The 22020-nt window shown below is 38.0% G+C and overlaps 2 protein-coding genes and 2 non-coding genes across 10 annotated transcripts; all 4 read left to right on the top strand.

The window, feature by feature from the left end:
- Positions 1-787: 787 nt before the first annotated feature.
- On the top strand, positions 788-10761 carry LOC135585153 (protein DA1-related 1-like). 7 transcript variants are annotated; one of them, XM_065105947.1, is made up of 12 exons: positions 788-988; positions 1975-2119; positions 2401-2482; positions 3563-3692; positions 4631-4751; positions 4820-4903; positions 5989-6108; positions 6311-6523; positions 6620-6682; positions 6797-6915; positions 7216-7274; positions 10077-10761. In XM_065105947.1, exons 1-12 carry the CDS (start codon positions 981-983, stop codon positions 10394-10396), a joined length of 1464 nt encoding a protein of 487 aa, XP_064962019.1. In that variant the 5' UTR covers positions 788-980; the 3' UTR covers positions 10397-10761. The 7 variants fall into 7 exon arrangements, with proteins under 7 accessions (XP_064962019.1, XP_064962018.1, XP_064962024.1 ...); XM_065105946.1 differs by having other exon boundaries at positions 790-988; positions 2392-2482; XM_065105952.1 differs by lacking the exon at positions 788-988 and adding an exon at positions 1224-1308 and having other exon boundaries at positions 2392-2482.
- A 2827-nt stretch (positions 10762-13588) lies between these two features.
- Positions 13589-14928, top strand: LOC103982933 (uncharacterized). Its single transcript, XM_009400032.3, has 2 exons — positions 13589-14214; positions 14351-14928. The coding sequence occupies exons 1-2, from the start codon at positions 13725-13727 to the stop codon at positions 14779-14781; spliced, it is 921 nt and encodes a 306-aa protein (XP_009398307.2). The 5' UTR covers positions 13589-13724; the 3' UTR covers positions 14782-14928.
- Positions 14929-20126: 5198 nt separating this feature from the next.
- On the top strand, positions 20127-20215 carry LOC135611434 (small nucleolar RNA snoR8a). Its single transcript, XR_010486575.1, has one exon. It is a non-coding gene; the product is annotated as a small nucleolar RNA snoR8a (small nucleolar RNA).
- Positions 20216-20499: 284 nt separating this feature from the next.
- On the top strand, positions 20500-20590 carry LOC135611433 (small nucleolar RNA snoR8a). The gene has a single exon (XR_010486574.1). It is a non-coding gene; the product is annotated as a small nucleolar RNA snoR8a (small nucleolar RNA).
- The last annotated feature ends 1430 nt before the right edge of the window (positions 20591-22020 follow it).

Here is a 22020-nt window from a genome sequence, read left to right as displayed (position 1 = left end):
TCAACAAATACAACATGGCTGCATCCCAGCAATCTGATCTTTAATCTCAAGCATATTCCTTCTCACAATGGAGGTTTCATGCAGCAGAAATACTTGCATAATTCTCATGACTTCTAATGTTTGATTCAAAGATAAGCAAATCACAGTATTCATCATTAACTATGCATGCTGATTAACCCAGGATGGATTAGCTATGATACTTCACAACTTACCACTTATTAACCTACTCAAAAGTATTTCAAACTAAATGTGAGATGACCAAATCTATCTATTCTAGCCACAAATATCACATGAAAAACAAACAATTGCTAAGAGAGACTTCATATGTGAGCCTGGAATATGATTTATATAGGAGTAAGCTTTTGTTTTGTATTGATATCCAAGTTTCATGTATGTGTTTCATAACACCATAGAAAAGATCTTCTTGCCAGTGACAATTAATTATATTCACTTTTTTTTTGTATTTTGTAAAAATACTAAGAGAATTTTCATGTGGTAAAATATAAACTTATTTCATTGTTTCAATTAAAATTTTAGGAGATTTGGTATATGATTTTATCACATAGAGAATGAGAGGAGGAAGAAGAGATATACTTAAACAAGATTATGAGTGAAAAAATCTCTTTTACTCAAGTAATTTAAGTTTAGGGTTTTAATTGGATAAACTTGAAGTTTAGGGATCTATTTGTAAATTTTCTTATTCTTCATCACACTGGCATATAAAGAGTGCAGCGTGAAGTGCAAGCGGATTCCGGCATTGAACGCGATGCGCACAGCACGGCGAGGCTTCCTCCAGAAGCAGCAGCATTTATGCTTCCTGCAAAGAATCAAAGATGGGTGTTTGGGGCCACCGCACCTTTTGATCCTTCCCTTGCAGACGCCGCACTCTATTTCGCGACTCGAGAATCACTTTCCCAGCTCGATTCCGCTCTCCAGAAAACCTAGGAGGTGGCGGCATTTGTCTCCGTCGACGCAGGTAGATGAGCTGGTAAGCTCAAAGCCGTAGAAAAGTAGTTCTCTTTGGGCTCTTTGGACTGCCGAGTCCGACGTCGTCTTCCTCGCAAATCACTTTTTGTGTTGGGTTCTGACTCTGGTGATACGAAAAGGAAGGAGAAAAAACAAAAAAAGATTCGTCTTTCTTTTGACTTTGGTCGCTGATGAGATAATCAAGTTCACGACCATCTTGTGATCTTTTAGAATTACCTTGACCTAATGGAACAAAACAATTCCTTTTTGTTCCCTCTTGTGGAGAAGGGAATATGATACCGGATTGATTTGATCTGGGCATCAATTGCAACCCTTCCTGAGGTATGAATTGTACGAACGATGAGTTCTTGGGGTTTTAGCCAATTAACAAGTCGCCATTGTTTTTGAACTGCAAAGGTATTGTGAGCCTCAGTTAGATATCTCGCGTATTATTGTGGGTTTTTAGCCAATTAAGAAGTTGACATTTTCTTTGAACTGCAAAGGTGTCGTGAGCCTCAGTTAAATTTCTCGCGTATTATTGTGGATTTCAGTAGACCTTTAACCGGTCAGTGTGTGTTTTGCTCTGCTGGTATCGGAGTATCAGCTGCAGATTGTATGTTCTTGTTGTTGTTGGTCTTAGTTCTGCATGTTTAAAGGTTTCATCTTGCATAATATTGCATATTTTTGTCCTCCTACCGCAACTAACGAGCATTGCTCCTTACCATTAGGCATAATTTTAAGAGATGAGAGGCTTGTTGCTCAGAGAAATTTTCTGTAGTAAACTTATATTACGTTCCCTTTTTTGTCTTATGGGTATGTGACTATGAATCAGGATCTTCTGTTTTTCGTTTTATGCATACATGAGTTTGAATCAAGGCCTTTATCACCTAAAGATTCAACCTTTTTGTTTTGTGGAAATGTTCTACATATCAAAATTCTGATGATAATTTATCATTTTGCGTATAGATTTAACTTTTTTGTTTTCTAAGTCTTGCATACTTTGTGCAGGCAGAATCTACTAGTGATAATTACATCTGGCTCGATGATCTGGTTAAACAAACTCTTTAAAGGTTCAAATTTGAAATTTTCCGCTGGCCAGTGCCATGGAAGACATGCGGATGATGGCTTTTGGAATAAACCCTCTAGTTCATTGGTAACCCTTTTGTTAAAACTTTCTGCCTTTGTCCTCTATAGGATCTCTCTTTAATGCAATCTAAATGTTTTCTTTGGAATAAAAATTTTAATGCTGTCAATGACAAAATTTGTTTCTAAATAATCTAGGTTGTAATTGCAATCTTACACGGTGCATTTATTATGTATTTAATATTTATTTTCTTCCACATCCCCATGCCTAAATAATCTGAGTAGGCTATTATTCCTGTATCTTTGATTGCTAGTCACACCTCAGGAAATTCTGGATGTTAGGGTATCCAGCGGGAGTATGATGACGAAGACATTGATCAAGCTCTAGCACTTTCACTATCAGAAGAAGAGCAGAAGAAAGGCAAAACTGTTGGTTAGCACTCTGGCACTGCTATAGCAAATGAGCTGTTCATTTTCATTCTTGTGTGAGCTAATTGTTTCAAATGGCTTATGGATGTAATGCAAAGACAACTAGATTGTTGTTGAAGATCTGATCATTATAAAAGCTCCTGGATTTTATTGAACTTTCCCAGACTTAACATTTTAAAGCATTTTTCTGTTTATTTTTATCTTTGAGAAGAGCAGATATGCTACATACTGATTTATAAAGGGGAAATGACATCCAGATGTTGAAGACATGACAAACTCTGTGGAAAATAAGAAATACCATATAAATGATTTGCTTGGGGGATAGGAAGGAAATGAGAAGAATAATATCAAACTTAGTGCCCTTTTGTCAACAAAGAGCACAGGATGGCTAGCCAGTGACAGAAGTGATAACAGTGAAGCTCATAATTTATTAACCACTATGGTTTACAACCGAGGGACCTTTCTTTCTTTTTCTTTTGTGGAGCAACTGTTGGTTTTTTGTAAAAAGGAACTTCCAGTTGTGGGACTTCATCAGAAACATAACTGCCGCTATCTTAACTGTAACATTCTAAAAAATTAGCTCATCAGCAATGTCTTTGTTTTTAGATATTTATGCATATGCTACTGAGGCAGTCAGGGAATTGAGAAACTTAGCAACAAAAAAATATGTTCAACAAGCTTGCATGGTAATCTTAGTATATCACGTTCCCATATGGATTTTCTGCTTGTCAGAAGGCCTTTAATTATGTATTATCTAGTTAGGACCCTATGGTTTACATTACTATTGTCTCCACAAACTGATCTGCTGAAAACCATCTTTGTTAGTAATTAAATTTATTATAAAGCCTATTCAACCATCGCTGTCTGATTAACTCACTTCATGGATTCAGATGGTTCTTCTCTATGATCTACTTTATGTTATATCTCTTTTATTCCTACCTTTCTGCCAATAGCATGACTTAGTGCACTTTCTAACCCTCTTAGCTTCAGAACATGGAAGTTGCCTCAGGTCTTCATATAATCTTTTTCTTCTTTTTATAATTATATTATTTTCTTTAAAACATCATATGTTTCTTTTCTTTAGACAAATCTCTTCTGGAGGAAGACGAACAGCTTGCAAAGGCTTTACAAGAAAGTTTGAATGCTGAATATCCACCCCGTCAAAATGGCCAAATTTGTCAACCTAATCCATTTTCCTTTCCTTCAGTCTCCAGGTACTTGTTTTAGAATTATTTGCCTATTTGTCATTTCATTTCATTTCTCTTATGTTATCATTAGTTCCATAATAAATCATGACAAAGAATGATGAGTTCAACCAGGTAGCAAGTCTCTACTTCTAGTTATCAGTTTGTCTTGAAGAATTGAAGGGAAGCTTTTGTTTTTGAGATATCTGCGATAGGCTTTCTATTTATTTTGAACCTTGGAAAGATCAAGATCTGTATTTGGATCAAGTTCTTTATTGGAAGATATCATCTGTTAAGAGTTTGAAAATTATCTGCTTTATCAGTTTGATTTGAAAGATCCCACATTCCTGTTTAAGGTGGTCTCAGACAACTAATACCTAGGGGGTTAACCTTTTCTTCCCCATCCATAATCTCTTGGCAAGCAATCCCTGAAGGTTTCTCTCCACGGTGTGTAGAGAAACAGCTGCTGCAAGGAACCAAGGATCGACGCACCATAGTATGTGTAGTCATGAGGCAGCATGCTGCACTATGCAACATTGCATTATTGTTCTGAATTCATGGACATGGACGTTAGACATTGTTAAAGAAATGGCAGTGTGAGACCATTTATGTCAGTGGCAGACACAATATACAGGCTGGCAGCAGCCCATGTACCTCAAATTACTTGTCATATGGGTAAACATTAGTACAAACTACCAGTGTCGTATGATCATGTTGCAATCCCATATGTCACCAACTTGACCATCTTTTAAGAAATTAACTTCATATTGTAGGCAAAAATTTTAAGGGTTCTGTAATATTCTCTTAAATAATCTATTGCGTATTCAGTTCTCAGTATCCATCCATTCTGGATCAGATCCTGCAGCTTAAGATCAGTAGAGGAAAGCTAGGTGCTTCATTTTTTTGAGAAATCGTAACTTTATATTTTAAGATGCATAACTAACTTCCTTGATCTTATATCTGGTTAGGAGATGTGCTGGATGCAATAAAGAAGTTGGTCGTGGTCAATCTTTGAGTACCATGGGTGCTGTATGGCATCCAGAGTGTCTCCGTTGCCATGGGTGCAATAAACCAATAACTGACTATGAGGTGAAGAATTGACTGTCATTGTTGTCATCTTTGGGTTCTGTTAAATCTCATTGGCTTATCTGATGCAGTTATCTTTGTACGAAAATCGTCCTTATCACAAATCTTGCTATAGGAAACTCTACCACCCAAAATGTGATGTCTGCAAGCAGTATGTAAGTATGTATTTCTATATTTCTACTGTAAACAGCACTCTTAGTGAGTATATGCAATTTATCTATATGAAACAATAACAAAAAAAACTATCGTATTAGATGCATATAATATTTCGACTGACTTGCGATGATTGTCATGGAAAGAACAACACTATAAAACTATATGGAATAGGGGTTATATTCAACTATGAGAAATGAGAGATCATCTATGCATCTAAGAGACATATATGCAGAAGCAGTTGAAAATATCCAAGTGTTGTATAAGCCAGTTGTTTTTATTTATTGTATGGCATACCTAATACATGAGGCTCCTGCCAATATAGGATCTGGGGAGAATCAATGTAAGTAGTCTTATTTCTCAAACTAGTCTCCCAGGTTGCAAAGAAGCAACTTTACGATTGTACCAAGGCTCACTCTAACAAAGGAACAAAACAATCTCACCATTGTACCAAGGCCCGCCCTTTTGTTATTGTTTATTGTTGGCTTTTTAGTTATTGGCTGCTTATTTCTTGAAGGCGTGACCGGTGAGTAAAGCATATGGATGATTTCCATTGCATGTATATATAGTTCTATTTTTTATTGCTTTCATGAAAATAAACTGTTATCTTAATTCTTAAGGGTACTGAAGGCTCCTCAAATTACTTTGAAAAACCTTCATCTCTTTTAAGTGGCTAGATTTCTTAGGAAAAAAATAACAAAAATTAATTAGCTACCTACTCCCTGATTTTGGTAGATGGCATTTATAACCAAGTATTTTTAACACTTCTATGAAGCTTTGTGCTTACACCAATTTGACGATACCAGAAATATTTTTAACCTTCTTTCCATGTACAGAAGTAATCTGTAGTCATGGTAGCATAACAATTGTGAAAATCACATATTACAACTCTTGGGTTCTAAGTTTCATACTTGTACATACTACATAGTCCACACACAGTTTTTTGATATAAGTCAGCACCTGACTGTTATGCAAGCCTAAAATAATTCAACCAGTTTAACTTTGTTCATGTTATTTATGTCCTTAACTGGAACCTTCTCCCCTGAATTTCTGAATTGTGGATACATCATAATGACCTTTTCTGCAGATCCCTGCAATAAGAGATGGCCATATCGAATACCGGGCTCATCCTTTTTGGGGGCAAAGGTATTGTCCTTTACATGAGCGTGATGGCACTCCTATGTGCTGCAGTTGTGAAAGAATGGAGGTTGGTAAAAGATAGTCGCTCCATAATTTCTCTGCATTTTACAATAGTTATTGTTGATCCAAAATTAGTTGTATCGTGAAGCATAATACTATTAAAAGACTACCAAGGTCGATTCTGCTATTGTTTATTTATGTTCAAGTGCCTTATATTGTATGCTTAGTTGTGCTCTTTCTCTTTGTCTTTTACTTATGCCGGGCTTCAGCCAAGGGACACGAAATATGTTACTTTGGATGATGGTCGGAAGCTTTGTCTTGAGTGTCTTAATTTTGCAATAATGGACACAAGTGAGTGCCAACCCCTTTACCTCGGCATAAAAGAATTCTATGAAGGTTTATATATGAAAGTGGAACAGCAGATTCCGCTCCTTCTAGTTGAGCGACAAGCTCTAAATGAAGCTATGGATGGTGAAATGAATGTAAGTCAAAGAACAAAACTTTGGAGTTAAACAGCATGCACTTTGTTCCTTTAGAATTTTGGTAATAACAATCTTTTCATATACTTCTGAGGACAGGGGCATCATCACCTCCCTGAAACTAGAGGTCTCTGTCTTTCTGAGGAGAAGATTGTTAGAACTGTAAGAGTTCTCAGTTTTAGAACTGTTATTCTCAGTTTGCTAGTGGTTTTATGAGTGAATTATGTTAATATTTTTATTGAATGTCATAATCACTGGTGAAAATACAATCATTAGGTTTTGAGAAGGCCAATAATGGGGTCTGGACACAGACTTACAGATATGATAACAGGGCCATATAGATTGATCAGACGGTGTGATGTCACAGCAATTCTTATACTGTATGGTCTACCAAGGTATCTTTCGATTTATTTTCCACTATCCAATCTACTTTTGTTAGCTTAGATGCCTTCCCTGCTAGCATTTTCTTAAGATTCTGTCACTTTTCAGCTAAATTATCCTAGCTACACATTCAACTCTGATTCTTTTCTTTTTTCCAGATTCTAAGACAAAAAAAAGATATTCTTGTCAAATATATTCTCCTTGGAAAAAATGGTGTCAAGTTTCTATTTATTTAGTATCACACTAGCAAAACTAGTAAATTATTGCATCTTCCCATGCAAACTTTGCTTTAATATTTGAGTTCTCTCTTGCAGATTACTAACAGGGTCGATATTGGCTCATGAGATGATGCATGCATGGCTACGCCTTAATGGTATGCAACTCATTCTATGCTCACAGATGTGTTTTTGTTGTGTACAGTTTGCTTTATTTTTATAATTTTGGCAACTCATGCTAGCATTGTAAGTATGATTCCAGATATTAATGGAGCACGAGAATAGGACAATGTAGCAACGCTATGTAAACAATGACCAAAAGGATTATACTTCATCATCAGTGGGTTGCTAGTCTTACTTGTCCAGTGAAAAGCTAGCCTTAACACGCTTATTTGTTAGATTATATGATCATGTTTAATTAGATAAGATATATTATAGATCTCATTGGATTTTGATTACAGTTATCGGCCAATAGAAAGGAAGTCCAATTATAATAGGATTTCTTAGGAGATGACCTTGATGAGAGGAACTCTCCTAATTACTTATCCTAGACCCTTTGCTCTCGCCTATATATAGATAGGGTTTTCTAGGGACTCAACACATGACAACATATAAAAGAGAGATTACATATCTTTTTTCATCTCCCCTTAATCTCTATTGCATCGCTTATAGTGTTATTGTGAAAAAATAGGAAGAGAGAAGAAGGTGAGTTTAGTTCTTACAAATTGGAATCGCTGTAACTTTTGGATCGAATGATGATGCGTTTGCAGATCAGATAAATGTTTTATGAATGACATCGAAATGTACGTACATCTAAATTTCGATCTATGGTTATTCGATTTCAGTTCTTCATATTAAAATTTTTTCACATAACAGAAGCATGATTACAATTTTTATGTTACAATTGGTATCAAAGCAAGTTGTTTTGAAATCAAATACCTTAGATCGTAAACGTATATTAGATCTATTTATTAGCACCTTTCGCTTGCGGAAAAGGTGCTATTCGATTTTGATTGTACGATGCTTGAATGATCCGTCTGTGTTATTGATTCGCTTTCTTATCTCGTTCGTCTTGTCGCCTGCTTGCAGGCGTTGCAAGGTTCCTCGCCTTACGCAGGTAGAGCTAGGGACGACATGTTGCTCGTGTTTGATCGGTCAATCGTCGTTGGCAGCTTGTCAGCGATAGCACTATTAAGGGCGACGACCTCCATTGGTTGTCGGCCATAGACTGGACGGGCAACTGCTGCAGTCAGAAACTACTATGTGCAGCAGCGCTGGCAGTGGAAGTGCTGCGACGATGCCATTACGTGCGACAGTTGCCACCGTGGGCAACAGCAGCCTTGGTTGGCATCGCTGTTGCCTGTGGGGGTAGGATTTAGCTGCAGGCGGCACTACACATGTAGTGGTGCCATTGTGTGAGGTAGTCTAAGAAGTCAGCAGCCCTATTGGGCGCTGCCTTTAATCGATAACTGCATAGCAAACATGTCGTTGGGAAAGGCAGAAGCTATGACAATGTTTGTTAGCTACGGCCAGCATCATTGGCAACGATGAAGGTCGGGGTTCATAGCGGCTACGTAGGGGCCATTGGTTGAGCGTGAACACCGGCGCTACTGATGTGGGTCGCCCAATGGTTGCGTGGTGGCCAAATGCTGTGTAGCAACGACGGATGGTGACCCTACGAAGGAGATGTCGTTGTAAGGATGCACGACTGATAAGGACTCGTGCGGTGGTGATATTCGTGTGCATGGGAATGGAATGTTGATGAGGGATTAGCTGTGAACGGTGGTCGATGGGCAACAGCTATGTTGCGTCACTGAAAAGCGTTGGTTGCCATTAAAGATCGATTGATCGTGGAGGTGTTCAAGCATGTGGCATGCAGCAGTAGACGACTGTGCACCGTGACGGTCGTAGGCCTTGCGCAGGCCAGGCTACGAGTTTTTTCACCTATTAAAAGATTATTTTACTCTTTTGAATTTTTTTAATTCTAGTTAGTGTCCCCGTGACAGTTCTACCCTTCAAAAATAAAATATTTTCAATATATATCCCAACAAATTATAGTTTTGCCCTTCAAAAATATTTTTTTTTACTTATATCCTTAATTATAGAATTGACCAATTTGACCTACTTTAATCAAATTTTGGTCGAAGCCTAATTTTAGCTTAATTTTTTATCAATCAGTTTTGACTGAACCCAATTTTGATTGGTTTAATTGGGTTGGATGTTGGGTCTAATCTGAACAGTCCAATTTTGGTTTAATTTTGGGATGTCCAATTAAATATGATTCATCGACTCATTTATGTCATTACAGAATTAAAAAAAAAATTTATAAATTACGGTTTTATTTTGTAGTTTTCTTATATGACATATTAGTAAAATTTTTGCTTATGATATTTAAATTCCAATTTTTGTTCTTGGATATTTGTGTAGTTATTTACATGCATACATTTAAAATTATGAAATAATATTTATTTTTACATAAATACGTGATTTATGTTTTATCATGATTATAGTCATCTTGAGTTTTTTTATACTAATTAATATTGAATAATTATTATGATTATTATTTTATTATTAATGAACTGTTTTTGTATAAATTAGATTAAATAATATTTGATAAAATTATTTGCAACTTATATCCTTAAGTTCAATTTAACTCGTAGTTGCCAAGGTGGCATAGAATGATAAGTCATGAATTATGATAAATGCTTTATCATTTGTAGAACATTTTCAATTATATGTTATATTATTGTCATCTGAATATCTACACAATAGCAGAATTACTAAAATTGGGATAGAGAAACAGTAGCAATTACAAATTATTTGTGATCTGTCTTGGTTTTCTTGTTCCGTCAATCTTCACTAGCTGCATACTACCTCTAGTGTCAATCTTGGGTGATTCATGAGGTTATATCGATAGATATTATTGCAGCGCCTGATGTTACTCCATCCTGAGTTTGCAGGATATGGATCTCTCAGTCTAGAAGTTGAAGAAGGCATCTGCCAGGTGCTGGCTCAAATGTGGTTGGATTCTGAGATTGTTGCAGGTTCAGGTAGTAATGTTGCCTCCACCTCATCATCCTCTTCGACTACCAGGCCGTCGAAAAAAGGTGCTCGAACTCAGTCCGAGAGAAAGCTGGGAGAATGTTTCAAACACGAAATAGAAGCGGATGCTTCGCCGGTATATGGAGCTGGTTATAGAGCAGCAACCAGAGCAGTCAATCGGTATGGTCTCAGACGTACTCTCGACCATATCAAATTCACAAGAAGCTTTCCAAATTGAAGGAACCCATTTTGCTGGGTAATAATCCCTCTTTTTGCTGCTATTGAATTCTATAGCTGAAGCTACATGTGATCAAAGGAAAAGAATGTGATGACAAAAGAAAAATAAAGGCAAAGGATAAAGAACTCTCTCTTTTTGTAATCTGGAGCCTTTGAAGGATAAAGAACTCTCTCTTTGGAGAGTTGCTTTCAATAATAGTGATCTAAATCATATAAGTTAGCTACTGTCGCTAAATTGAGGTTTCTATCTGCTCAAGTTGTGTGTGCAAGTATGACAGAATCATGTTTGCTCAAAAGACATGCCATGATCATGGCTCTTATACTTTTCCATCTTGAAGAATTCACCACTTGTATAACTTTATTCCATTTGAGGATCGACAGTTTTTAGCAGGGGAAGAACACTGCCAAACTCATGAACTAAGAGATTCTGTGCTCAGCAACCATAAGTTTTGATGTAGTCGATCCAATGTTTTCCATTATTAAATTTCCGAGGTATATATAGAACGATTATTTTGAAAAAAATATGAGGAAAAAAAAAGAAAAATTAAGCTTAATTTATTTCTCTGCGGTGTCAGCAGCTCCTGAACTGGCTATCATGTACTCATAATGTAATAATTATCCCTTAATAAGACGTCATTAAGACTGTCTCGTGGTTATGCTCAACTTGGCCGTCGGGCGCATCTGAGTCATTCTTAGACGATTGTACGAATCTCAACGCGCCAACTTCATCCTGACGTCAGCATCAAACTCGGCGTGGGTTCACCCACCGCCCGCCACGGCGTACTCCATGGCCTATATCTGTGGGACCCGCTTCTCTGTCCCCTCTCCCCCTTGCTATTATTTCCCCCGAATGGAGCCCGCAGTGGATCCCATGCCACGTGGACCTCTCGTTGGCTCCTTGGCCACGCCGCGCATAAAACTCGGCCCTCGTGCGTTCGAGTTGCTTCCTGATGACACGCAAACGAGGTAGCGAAACGGGTAACGGCTAAACGGGTTACCATAATGTTTTCTAATTTGTGAAACTATATCCTACAATAATTAGTCTTTTTTTTGAAAAGAAATAATTAGTCATTTTGAGGTAATTAACATTAAGTAATTAACATTGAATTTTAAGTAAGTCATTTTGAGGTAATTAACATTTTGAGGTAATTAGTCATTTTGAGGTAATTAACATTGAATTTTAAGTAAGCAACTTATGTACTAAAAAAAATATAGTTTCATGGGTTGAGACATTTCAAAAGCTTAATTTTAGATCCAATGCCAGCCTCTGGTGGAGAAGATAGTTATCATTCTCTCACAACAGCCATAGATTTTTTTTTTTCTTTCTATTTTCATTTTTTTGAGGTTCTACACTTCTACTCATGTCTTTTTCAAAGTTCAGAAATAATATATTTGTCCTAAAAAAATTATGCATAATTGTCCCTTCAAATATTAAGATGTTAATCACTCTCATATTAGTTAGTTTGAGTTTGAAAGACAAAAACACAAAATATCTAAACCTTTTAATATTCTTGTCATCACAGAAAAGTCTTGAGGAGTGCATAGATGATGTCAATTAGTTGACATGACTATCTACAAAGGCAAATTCATAATTGTTTTAGTTTTGTAAGTATATATAAAACTTTTGTAACCATAAGTGCATAGACCAATTTATTTATATTTTGTCTTTTAGAAATCAAAAGTTGTTTCCTTTCCTTTTGATGCAGTTGCTTTATGGTGAAGTTGTTCTTTTTGCTCCCAATAAATGTTGTGTTCCCTTTTCCTCCTCCTTTTTAACTTTGTTATTTGCTTCTGTTGCTTGTGTCATAAAGTAGTAGTTTGCTGCAGAGGGAGATCAAATTGCCTTTGAAGTCAGAAGTTACATGAGTTGGGGGTCAGAATAAAGTCTCTCCCTTTTTTTTTCATGCTTTTAATCCTCAGCAAAGACTGTAAAGAAAAGAGTTAAAAGGCTGCAGATCTTAACAGCAGTCAAGTCCTTCTTAATTATATACACTCCTTGATTTCTGCAAGTTCAACACTTGCAAGAAGACATCTTGATGTAATCTTTGAATTCAAGAAGTAATCCTGGTTTCCTTCTCCACCCCCATTGTCTTTCCTCAATAAAAGGACATTCAAGAATCATGTGCATTGTGGAAATAATTCTTTTATATTTTATGATATATATATATATATATATATATATATATATATATATATTCCTAAATGGATTCCTGGTAATGTACAGGGAGTTGCATGTCAGCTCTAATTCCATGTGTCTGCTAAATGATTAAAAGAAAACAATAGCTACATGGTGGCATAGCCCACCCAGATGTTCTTGAGGGGGCAAAGCAATCAGCTTAGCAGCATTAATTAGCAAGGACTTGCTTTGATGAACAGTTTATGTGGATTTGTGATGGTCTGCTGGTGGTGGACATGATGCCAAACAGAAAATAAGCCTCATATCAGAGTGCAAGACTTGCATCAATCAAGAGATAACATGATTCAAGGGAGTCAATCTAACAAAGAAATCTTTCACAACTCTCATCATCATTGACTTTGTCAGGAGTGCAGATTTAGGGTATATTTAATTGGTTGATCTGTTGGCCACTTTAGGAGATGGTGTTCCATCCCAAGCAGTTGTTCTCTTTAGCTTTTTTCGATCACCTTTTCATGTACATGTGTCACTATTACTGTAGCTAAGACTAAGTATATTTAAAGAGAGGTGGGAGTGATTGTTCGTGGGAAAAGGTGCAGATGTTCTTGGACTCGAGGTTGAAAGGTAGAAACAGTGTTTGGACTCTGGGGAAGAAGAAGAAGAAGATGGCTTTGAAACCCTGAAGACTTCCTCTCCCATAATGGTAGACACAACCCACCCACCCATGACATGCGTCGTACTGCTTTGAGAGTAGAAGCCAAGCCACCATTACCACCAGACACAAATCCCAACAACAAATCAGTTCAATCTTTTCTACTGCCACTCCCTCTTGTCATGGACACATGGTTGCTCCTACTACCCAACAACCAAGTGGGGACGACTAGATACTTGCCAAAACTCTCTTTTGGCCAGGTTTTGGGCATTTGGTCATTGCATGTTTCATCAGAGCATCAGCCTTCCAATCACCGCCTGTGAGCTGGTTTTCAGTGCAGAGAATGATGTTTTTGTTTCAGGGCTCAGTGCGGAATGTCCAGATTAAAGGCTTGTGACTCCTTCCTTCCGGGTTTGGCTGGGTTCTTACTTCGCATACATTTGCAGGGAATGGGCATCTGCTTCTTCTTCTTCTCCATCCATCTTCGTCTTCCCTTTTGATATTTAGGCCATTCCTCTCTTCTTCCTTGGAGTCTGGAGACGAATGGCTTCTGTTCCCAAGCCAATGCTTCATGGTAGGAGGCTCTTTGAGCTGCTGGAAGAGCAACAAGAGCCTTTTCTTCTGGATGTCTACCTCTTGGAGCATGGGTACTCGGATAGAGCAATGAATCCCAGTGCTGCTGCATTCATGTGCTGGCATGGCGGTGCTTGTAGGCGGCTGAGAAGGTTCAGCACCCATGGCTGCAGGAGGAAGAGAACCGGACTTCTGAGGTGTCTGCTGAACAAAGTTGTCTACGGCAAGGTGATCAGGAAAGCTTGGAGGTGGGATGGTGGAGCTATTGGCATCGGAAGATGGAATGTCTTGAGATCGTTCTTCGAGATGAAGGGCAAGAACAATGCTGTGGAGTTCCGCCGGCTGTCTTGTTCCTGTGGCACCGACGAAGGTGATCCGGACAGAGAGGAGCAGTGGAGAGCTATGGGCGGCTCCGATCAGCGCAGCCCTGTGTCAGTCCTCGAGCTGCATTCTGATGAAGGTTGTTTCTCCTCCTCTTTGCACGCAACATTGATGTTTGTCTGTCTTGTCTGATTACTTCCATGTGGATTTTAGGTACATTTGTCTCTCTTGTTTCACCGAATGATATGCTTCTCCCTTGTGTTCTTCGTTTGCAGTTGAGGAAGAGGTGCCATCAACCTCAGGTTTTGATTCACCCAAGGACACAAAGGAAGCTCCATGGATCGGCTTGGAAGAGCACCCCAACACAAGGACCCAGTTCCTTCACCCACACCGTTTTCTGTCAGACTGGCTGAAGGAGGTAGAAGGAAGGCTCTCAAAATCTCACGAATGCCCAAGTCCAGAGAGGAGTGGGAAGATCACCGAGGAGGGGATGATGATCCTGTCACGGGAGAGTCGAGGATGTGCTTTGGGCAATATATCCCAGTTGATAGATGTCGATTTCTCCGAGTCCAGGAAAGAATGGAGCCACTTTCGGCATGAGATAGGAGAGGTTGGGGCTGAGATCGAACAGATCATCTTTGAGGAGATCAGCGAAGAAGCTGTGCTCGATGTTCTTCATCGTCACTCCACCTTGGAAAGATGTTGATTCTATTCATCAGCGCCATGTGAAATTTACTCGCTTACAGTAGCAAATCTCTGAACATAATGCATGCCACAGGAAGACACAAATCCTTGCTTCATCAGCTGCTCGCTTGCAGTCTACTGGATTGCTTCAGAACCAATGATGGATTACTAGTCTATTGTAATACCTGTTTAAGGTTATTGTATGCTGAGTCTAAGAAGAATAAGTGTCATGTACTTTTGGTTACGATTGAAGATTTATGCGATAAGCATCAGAAAAACTTGATGGTGTTACAGTTCATCACAAGCCTGTCAGAATGTGGTGGCAATTCGAGGCGTAATTGGCGGTATTAAGGACCACATAATGGAATTTAAGTGACTCGAAATTGCAGAATGATTTGATGCGCAATTCGCATTTCGTCCAGCATGTAGAAGACAGAGAGAGAGAGAGAGAGAGAGAGAGAGAGAGAGAGAGGGGTTGCTGATGAGTGATGCTTAGGGGAGAGGATGGCAGAGACATGGGAGTTTCCACTCGAGAGAGCCATGTTGTACTGCTGCTGCTGCAATGGCTGGTAGGTGGAACAGAGTTATTTGGAGGTGCGATGGTCCAGCGTAACAGAGTTATTTGGACATGTCATGGTCCACGGTTCTATCAAACCATGTGCATATTAATTACAGACGATCGAAGAAGGATGCACGATGATGTTGATCCCTTAGACCAGTCTAAAATACATGATTAAAGCGATTGTGTTGCCGCTGTTGTGCCACGGAAGAGTTCCCCATGATTCGAGCTTGTGAAATCTGCGCCCTCGACTCTCGAATCTCATCTCCATTTCCAGTTCGGTGAAAGTGAAAAGCCATCAGACTTGTTTGCTTACTGGCTTTGAAGATTCAGTCAGGTACACGAGACATTAGTATTCTACATGATGTTGGCCTGAGTTATTGTTTTCCGGTGGATGTTACGGAGGAGGAAGAGAGACATGGGTGTTCTGCAAGATCTTACCATGGGCTATTTGTTTCTTGTGGCGAAGAAGAAGACATCTTTGGATGAGAGAAGTCGGAACAAAACCAGAAGGTACACCTGAGGATTCATTCTGATACATACATGAGAGACATCAGAATTCTGCAACATCTTAGCCTCTGAGCCATTGACATCTTTTCAACTCAACTCTAAAATGCTGCACCAAACTTCATGGAATGGAAGTCTACTTCTCTTTATCAAGGTGATTTTGATGCTCGGATCAAAGTTCATGCATGCAGTGAGGAACAAATGACTCTTGTTGGAGAATACAATAATAGCATCAGGAATTATAGTTTGTGCACTTGTGAAGAACAAATGACTCTTCTTTATTTTTTATAGAGGGAAGGCGACATATGGGGCCTTCCTATTTGTCTGTTCCTTTGGATGTGTGTGCTTCCATATATGTATACAAAGCATCAGTCTCAGAAGACAGTTGAGGTGGTAGCCCAACACAAACTAATAGACAAAATGTCATTAGTGCATCTTATAATTTGGTATCCACTCAGAATCCAAGAAACTAAATTAACACACCTAATCACAGTTTAGAAACAAAAACAAGTGAAGATTTGACTTGGACCAGAAAAAAACTATTCAAGGCATTCATTTGTAGCCAACAAAGAAAGAAAACCACATTTCTTCCTTTTTGTTCTTTGGATTGCAGTTCATCAAATGTTTACTCATACAGTTAGTTCTTCATCAAATATCCATTTGTAAAAATATCATTGTAATCTCACATGATCACAACTCCTTGAAGATGTAATTGTTGCCTGTATTTTGTATCAAGAAAAAGACTAGTGTTGCAAGGGATCAAAAGATGTAATTCTTCCCCTTGGAGTTGGCAAGAACCCTTTTTTGCTCCTTCAACCTCAGTATGGCACCCTCCCTGACCCCAGAGCTGCTCCTGCAAGACAACCCAAGCCCAAACCTCTCGAGCACAGCCCAAACATCTCTCTTCCTCTCCGTGGCTGCCGTCCCCTGTTTCCTGCTCCTGGTGCACTCCCTGTAGGCTGCAAGGAAGGGGTCTTCCCCCTCCTCCTTCTTCGTCAGAACCTGTCGCGGAGGCGGCTGGAAAGCGCAGGGCGGAAGAGGCACGTATATGCCGTGCGCCGACAGCTTCGGGCTATCGGATTGGCACGGCGGCGGCGGCAGCCGGACATGTTCTTGTGCAGAGCTCTCCTCTGCATGTGGAGTGATCTTGGAGATCCCCGGCTGGTTCTCCCACGAGAAGGGGATGTTCACCAGGGAGTGGGACTTGTGGAGGCTCATGGTCTTCTTGCTCCGGTGTTGGGTTACAGGAGGAGAAGTGGTGCACTTATAGAGGAGCTGTTCATGCACTATTTTCTCTACCGGTCTCTATGGCTTTGAGAATTCGACAATGGAAAGCATGAGGGAGAGAAGATGGAGGAGGAATTCGTTCGGCACTGAAAGTGAGATGGAAGACCGCTCATATAGTGTTAGTCTTCGTTTGTGGATTGCTTTGTCCGGTGGAAATGTGACTCCTGACAAGCCAAGGGAAGACTTGATCGAGAGAAGGTTGAATGGAGGGTTTGACCGAGTCTCTGAGAATAATAGTAGAACGTGTCTCAATTAAAATGCATTAATCTTCTGTTGATTCATGGGAAGAACGCGGTGAAGTGAATGCTGCATCCGTGCATCCGCCAGTTGTTTGTGATCATAAATGCTGAACAAAAAGAGAGCCAAATTACTTCATCTGATTCATGCTCACAGGTCGAACAAAAGTACAGAGCATTAAACATCGTTGGTGCTGCAGAGATGTGTGTCAGCAGCCAAACTCGGATTAGCCATGGAAACAAACAAACTTCTCCGGCAACTATTTTAATGGAGGACGGCAAGTGCAGCATTAATAGATTACAACCTGATGCAATCCAGTCAAGCAAGCATGTTCGTATAGATTTGCTCAAGAAACTATAGAGAAATAAGGAGATCAACATCGACTAGAAGAAGTGGAAATTGATATGTGATCAAGACAAATAACCGTGTCAAAGTATTGAACTTTCTTAATGAGTTGTGATGTTGGTTTCCACAGCAGCCTATCTGGAAGTCTAACTCAAGCAATTTCCTTAACAATCTCATGTGGAATCTCATCTTTTCCTCACCAAAATAATTTATGTGATAAATTAATGATACATCAATTTGATTAATATGTGAAGGCCTAATTCGTCAACTAAGTCAGCTAATTTTGTTTGGCCTGATGAAGACAAAAAGTGTCTAGGATTCTAAATCTATTAGCGCGTTAGCTATGAAATTAGATTTGCATCTATTTTAGTCAATGTGATTTTGGTCGTACACAATCTAAAATAATTTATATATTTAAAAAAAATATAGTATATAAGTCTATCTTATCAAATTTGAGTTAACATGTGTTAGAGTCTGTTTGCTTGGCATGTCAACTTACAATAATTATTAATATAATAATATATATATAATTAAAATTTTAAAAAGGACTAAGGTCTATTTTAACCTATATGATTTTAGTCATAGACCAATTAAATTCTTATGGTGTACTCATATCTAAATAACTCATACATTTTCAAAAACTTAGTATATAAGTCTATCTCATCGAGTGTAAGTTAACAAACGTTAGAGTTTACTTACATGTCATGCTAATTCATAATAAAATTATTAATATAATAACACATATAATTTAAGTTTAAAAAATGATTAAGGCCTATCTTATCGAGGAAGAGAAAGCGACGAAGGTTATAGTGATGGATGAACTCAAAGAGGTAGATATAGGAGAGGTCAAAGACGAAGGTGAGGGAGAGTTAGATCACCACATCGTAGGCATGACAGGTGGGGGCGCAAGAGAAGACGAAGTAGGAGGCGATGGGGAGGAAGACACCTAGGAGGAGAAAGATGAATTAGGAAATCACTATGTGCTTAGTGTCGAACTGGTCAGCTCACATCCACTTGAGGTAGGACCAGAAACCCCTAAGCTTATCGTTAATGCGAGAGAGGATGCATGCGTACGACGCTTACTAGGCAGTAGCGGCTCGATGCTGCTACTAATAGTCACTTTCAAGATGATGCATTCTCTTGTCATTGATGATGGTCTCGATTTTTTTTAAAACTTAAATTATATATATCATTATATTAATAGTTTATTAATTATATTAATAGTTTATTATGAGTCAACATGTCACTTAAGTATATTTTAACATTTGTTAACCCAGACTTAACGAGAGGGACTTATATGCTATATTTTTAAAAATATAAGGGTTATTATAAACATGAATAAACCATAAGGATTTAAGTAATTCAAGACCAAAACTATATGGGCTAAAATAGATCTTAACTTTTTTTTAAACTTAAATTATATATATTATTATATTAATTATTTATTATGAGTTGACATATTACGTAAGTAGGCTATAACGTCTGTTAACTCAAACTTGATAGAAGAAACTTATATGCTATAATTTTTAAAATATAAAAGTTATTTTAGATACGATCAAATCACGTATTTCTCCCGATTTCAGAAGAAAAATAAAAGAGAGATTTCTATGGTTAAATCTTAGGAGAAAAACCTCATGCAATCCTAAACCCTAACGTTGAGGTGGTTTCATCTGCCACCTCAACTGAAGTCTCATTGCCATCCCCATTACTGAGCCCAACATTGCAGGCCATAGAAGGTTTTCCCAGCCCAACTAAGAGATGCCGATTCAACCAATAATAGATGGACACCTGTCGAATAGAATCTAGGGTTACGTTTTTGCTATATAAAGGACGAGATCTACGCCACTGCAACAAAATCGATCGCTCTGCTCCGTTGGTGAGCGCAGGCGCCTTCGTTTTCTCTTCTTCAATATGCATTGCTTCTTAAGAAATTTCTTCGCTTTTTGTATTTGGATTACTTCGACGGGAGTCGTTGCCTTGTCAGTCCGCTCATCGCTTCTGAGATCGATGGCGCCGGCTTGTCCTTCGGCTCCCATATGGATCGGAGGCGTTTAAAGCCCTAAACTCACTGATCAAGATTGGTTTTTGGGTTACGCCCGCCTCTAAATTTTTATGTCTCTATGTGATTTCCTTTTCTTCTTCCCCTTCACGAATTATCGCCGTGATTATAGATCTCATTGTTTCCCCAAAAATTGTCGATAAAGATCGTTTCTTTGGTTGCTCTCGCCAATGAATTTTTAGGGATTTTGTTTTATTTTTTTCTTCAAGAACTAGTATGGCCGTGACTATCGATTTCGTTTCGAGATTCTAATATATCTCTTATTCGGGAATCTCTATAGGATAATGTAGTTGACGTAAAAGGAAGATCTTTGGGGAATTATATGATCGAGATAGGAGTCCTTCACTACTGTGGTAACTTGGTACGCAGATTCTTGGTGCTGTGATTATAAAAAATTCCTCGTTCTGAATGCTGTAGAATCGGCATGACAGACTCTTCTAACACCCATAGAATATGAGCACCTCTCTGCCTTCTATCTTTCCGTATGTATCAGACATTGTTTGCTCAGAATTTATCGATAAAGATCGGTTCTTGGGTTGCGCTCGCCAATAATTTTATTCGGATTTTATTTGATATTTTTAATAACTGGTATGGCCGTGCTTATAGAATCCATTTCTTGATTCTAAGTATGTCTTTGACTTGGGGATCCATAGAGGATGTGGTAGTTGTCATAAAAGGAAGATCTTTGATGAGTTATATGGTTTAGGTGGGAGTTTTGATATCTGTTGTATTTCGGTGTGCAGATTCTTGGTGCTGTGATTATAAAAAATTCCTCGTTCTGAATGCTGTAGAATCGGCATGACAGACTCTTCTAACACCCATAGAATATGAGCACCACTATCTAAGCCTTCTGGCTTTCTTCCGATATCAGTCATTGTAGTGTTTGATTTCGTTGTTTTTGTTTTGTTTGATTAGATTTCTTGTTGGGAGTTTGATTTTTTTACTGAGACAATATAGCAGATATTTCAGCAAAATAATATTTGCTTGGGAGAAAATAACTGTGCTGAATGCATTTCAATCGTTCTAGTTTTTTGAGGAAGAACACACTAAAAACAAGGATGTTTCAGATTCATCTAATGTCATCTGTTGGAAACAAAAAGAAACAGTGTGCATAGATAAGATTAATCAACATTTACTACTGCATGTCTAACAATTGATTTTATATTGTGAATTTTTCTTGGGTATTCTTTTGGATGAGATTTCTGCAACTGCTACCTGCAGCAATAGAGCGTATCATGCTTTTAGAGTGAAAAATGCTCCTTGTAGAACATTGAGGTTAGCCAGGACTGGTGATGGCAGATGCTGCTATCTGATCTTCTCTTGTCTTTCCTTGAATGCTTGAAGAGTTTTGTTTGGCACTGTGCATCATTTGGAGAAATATTTGTTCTCTGGCAAGGTGACATTACACAGATTGGTGTCGGGAAGTTGCAAAGGGAAAGAAATGTTTCTTTAGATAACAAGAGAGGTCAATAACTTGTTTCTGTATTAGATTTTCTAGTCAATCTAACAGTGTGGTACATGTTTTTTTGACAGTATTTCACTAATATGTACATTATTGGTCATGTTGATAAATGATGTTCCACAAACACAATTTGATATTTTGTTTGGTGGACTGTGATGGAGACTGAAACAATAAAATTAGGTAAATAAAATTGCCTGGGTTAGTGTCTGAACCCCTACATCAATTCTCTAAAAAAAATCTCTTTTTGAGTTTTTTTCAAGAAGTATTTTACTTTTTTAAAATTCTCAAGCAATTCTTTTTCTTTTCTAATTTTTTCTGAATATTCTTTTTTTACTTTTTCTTATAACATAGTATGAAATTATTTTGTTATAAGTTTTTTACATTGTGTTATAATATTTTTGATAATATTAAAGTAATACTGTAACATAGTAATATTGTTTTCAACAATACTAGGAAATACTATAATATTGTTATATTGTTTTTATTTTTGTGATGTCCTTGAAAACACTAACAGGAAATTCATGAGTGATTAGGGGTATTTTAGATATTAGGAAACGAGAGAGATTCTACAATTGGATGGGGAAAAAAAATCTCCCAGAGATTGCAGGATATGCTGTAAGCTCTTTTTTTCCTGTTCAAGTTTAATGATGCTTTGGCTTATATGGGAAGGATGCAGAAGAACATTGATCAAATTTGCATAATTCCAGGATGTTAATATGTTTAACCTCACATTATCAATGAGGTCCAAAGCCTGAATAAGGAAAAAAATGCACTTAAAACACAAGTATAATGTGACAATAGTATC

Source organism: Musa acuminata, chromosome BXJ2-4 (genome assembly GCF_036884655.1).
Source record: "Musa acuminata AAA Group cultivar baxijiao chromosome BXJ2-4, Cavendish_Baxijiao_AAA, whole genome shotgun sequence".
Lineage (NCBI taxonomy): Eukaryota > Viridiplantae > Streptophyta > Magnoliopsida > Zingiberales > Musaceae > Musa > Musa acuminata.
The sequence above is the reverse complement of the archived record's forward strand: the minus strand, read 5'-3'. Positions and strand labels throughout refer to the sequence as shown.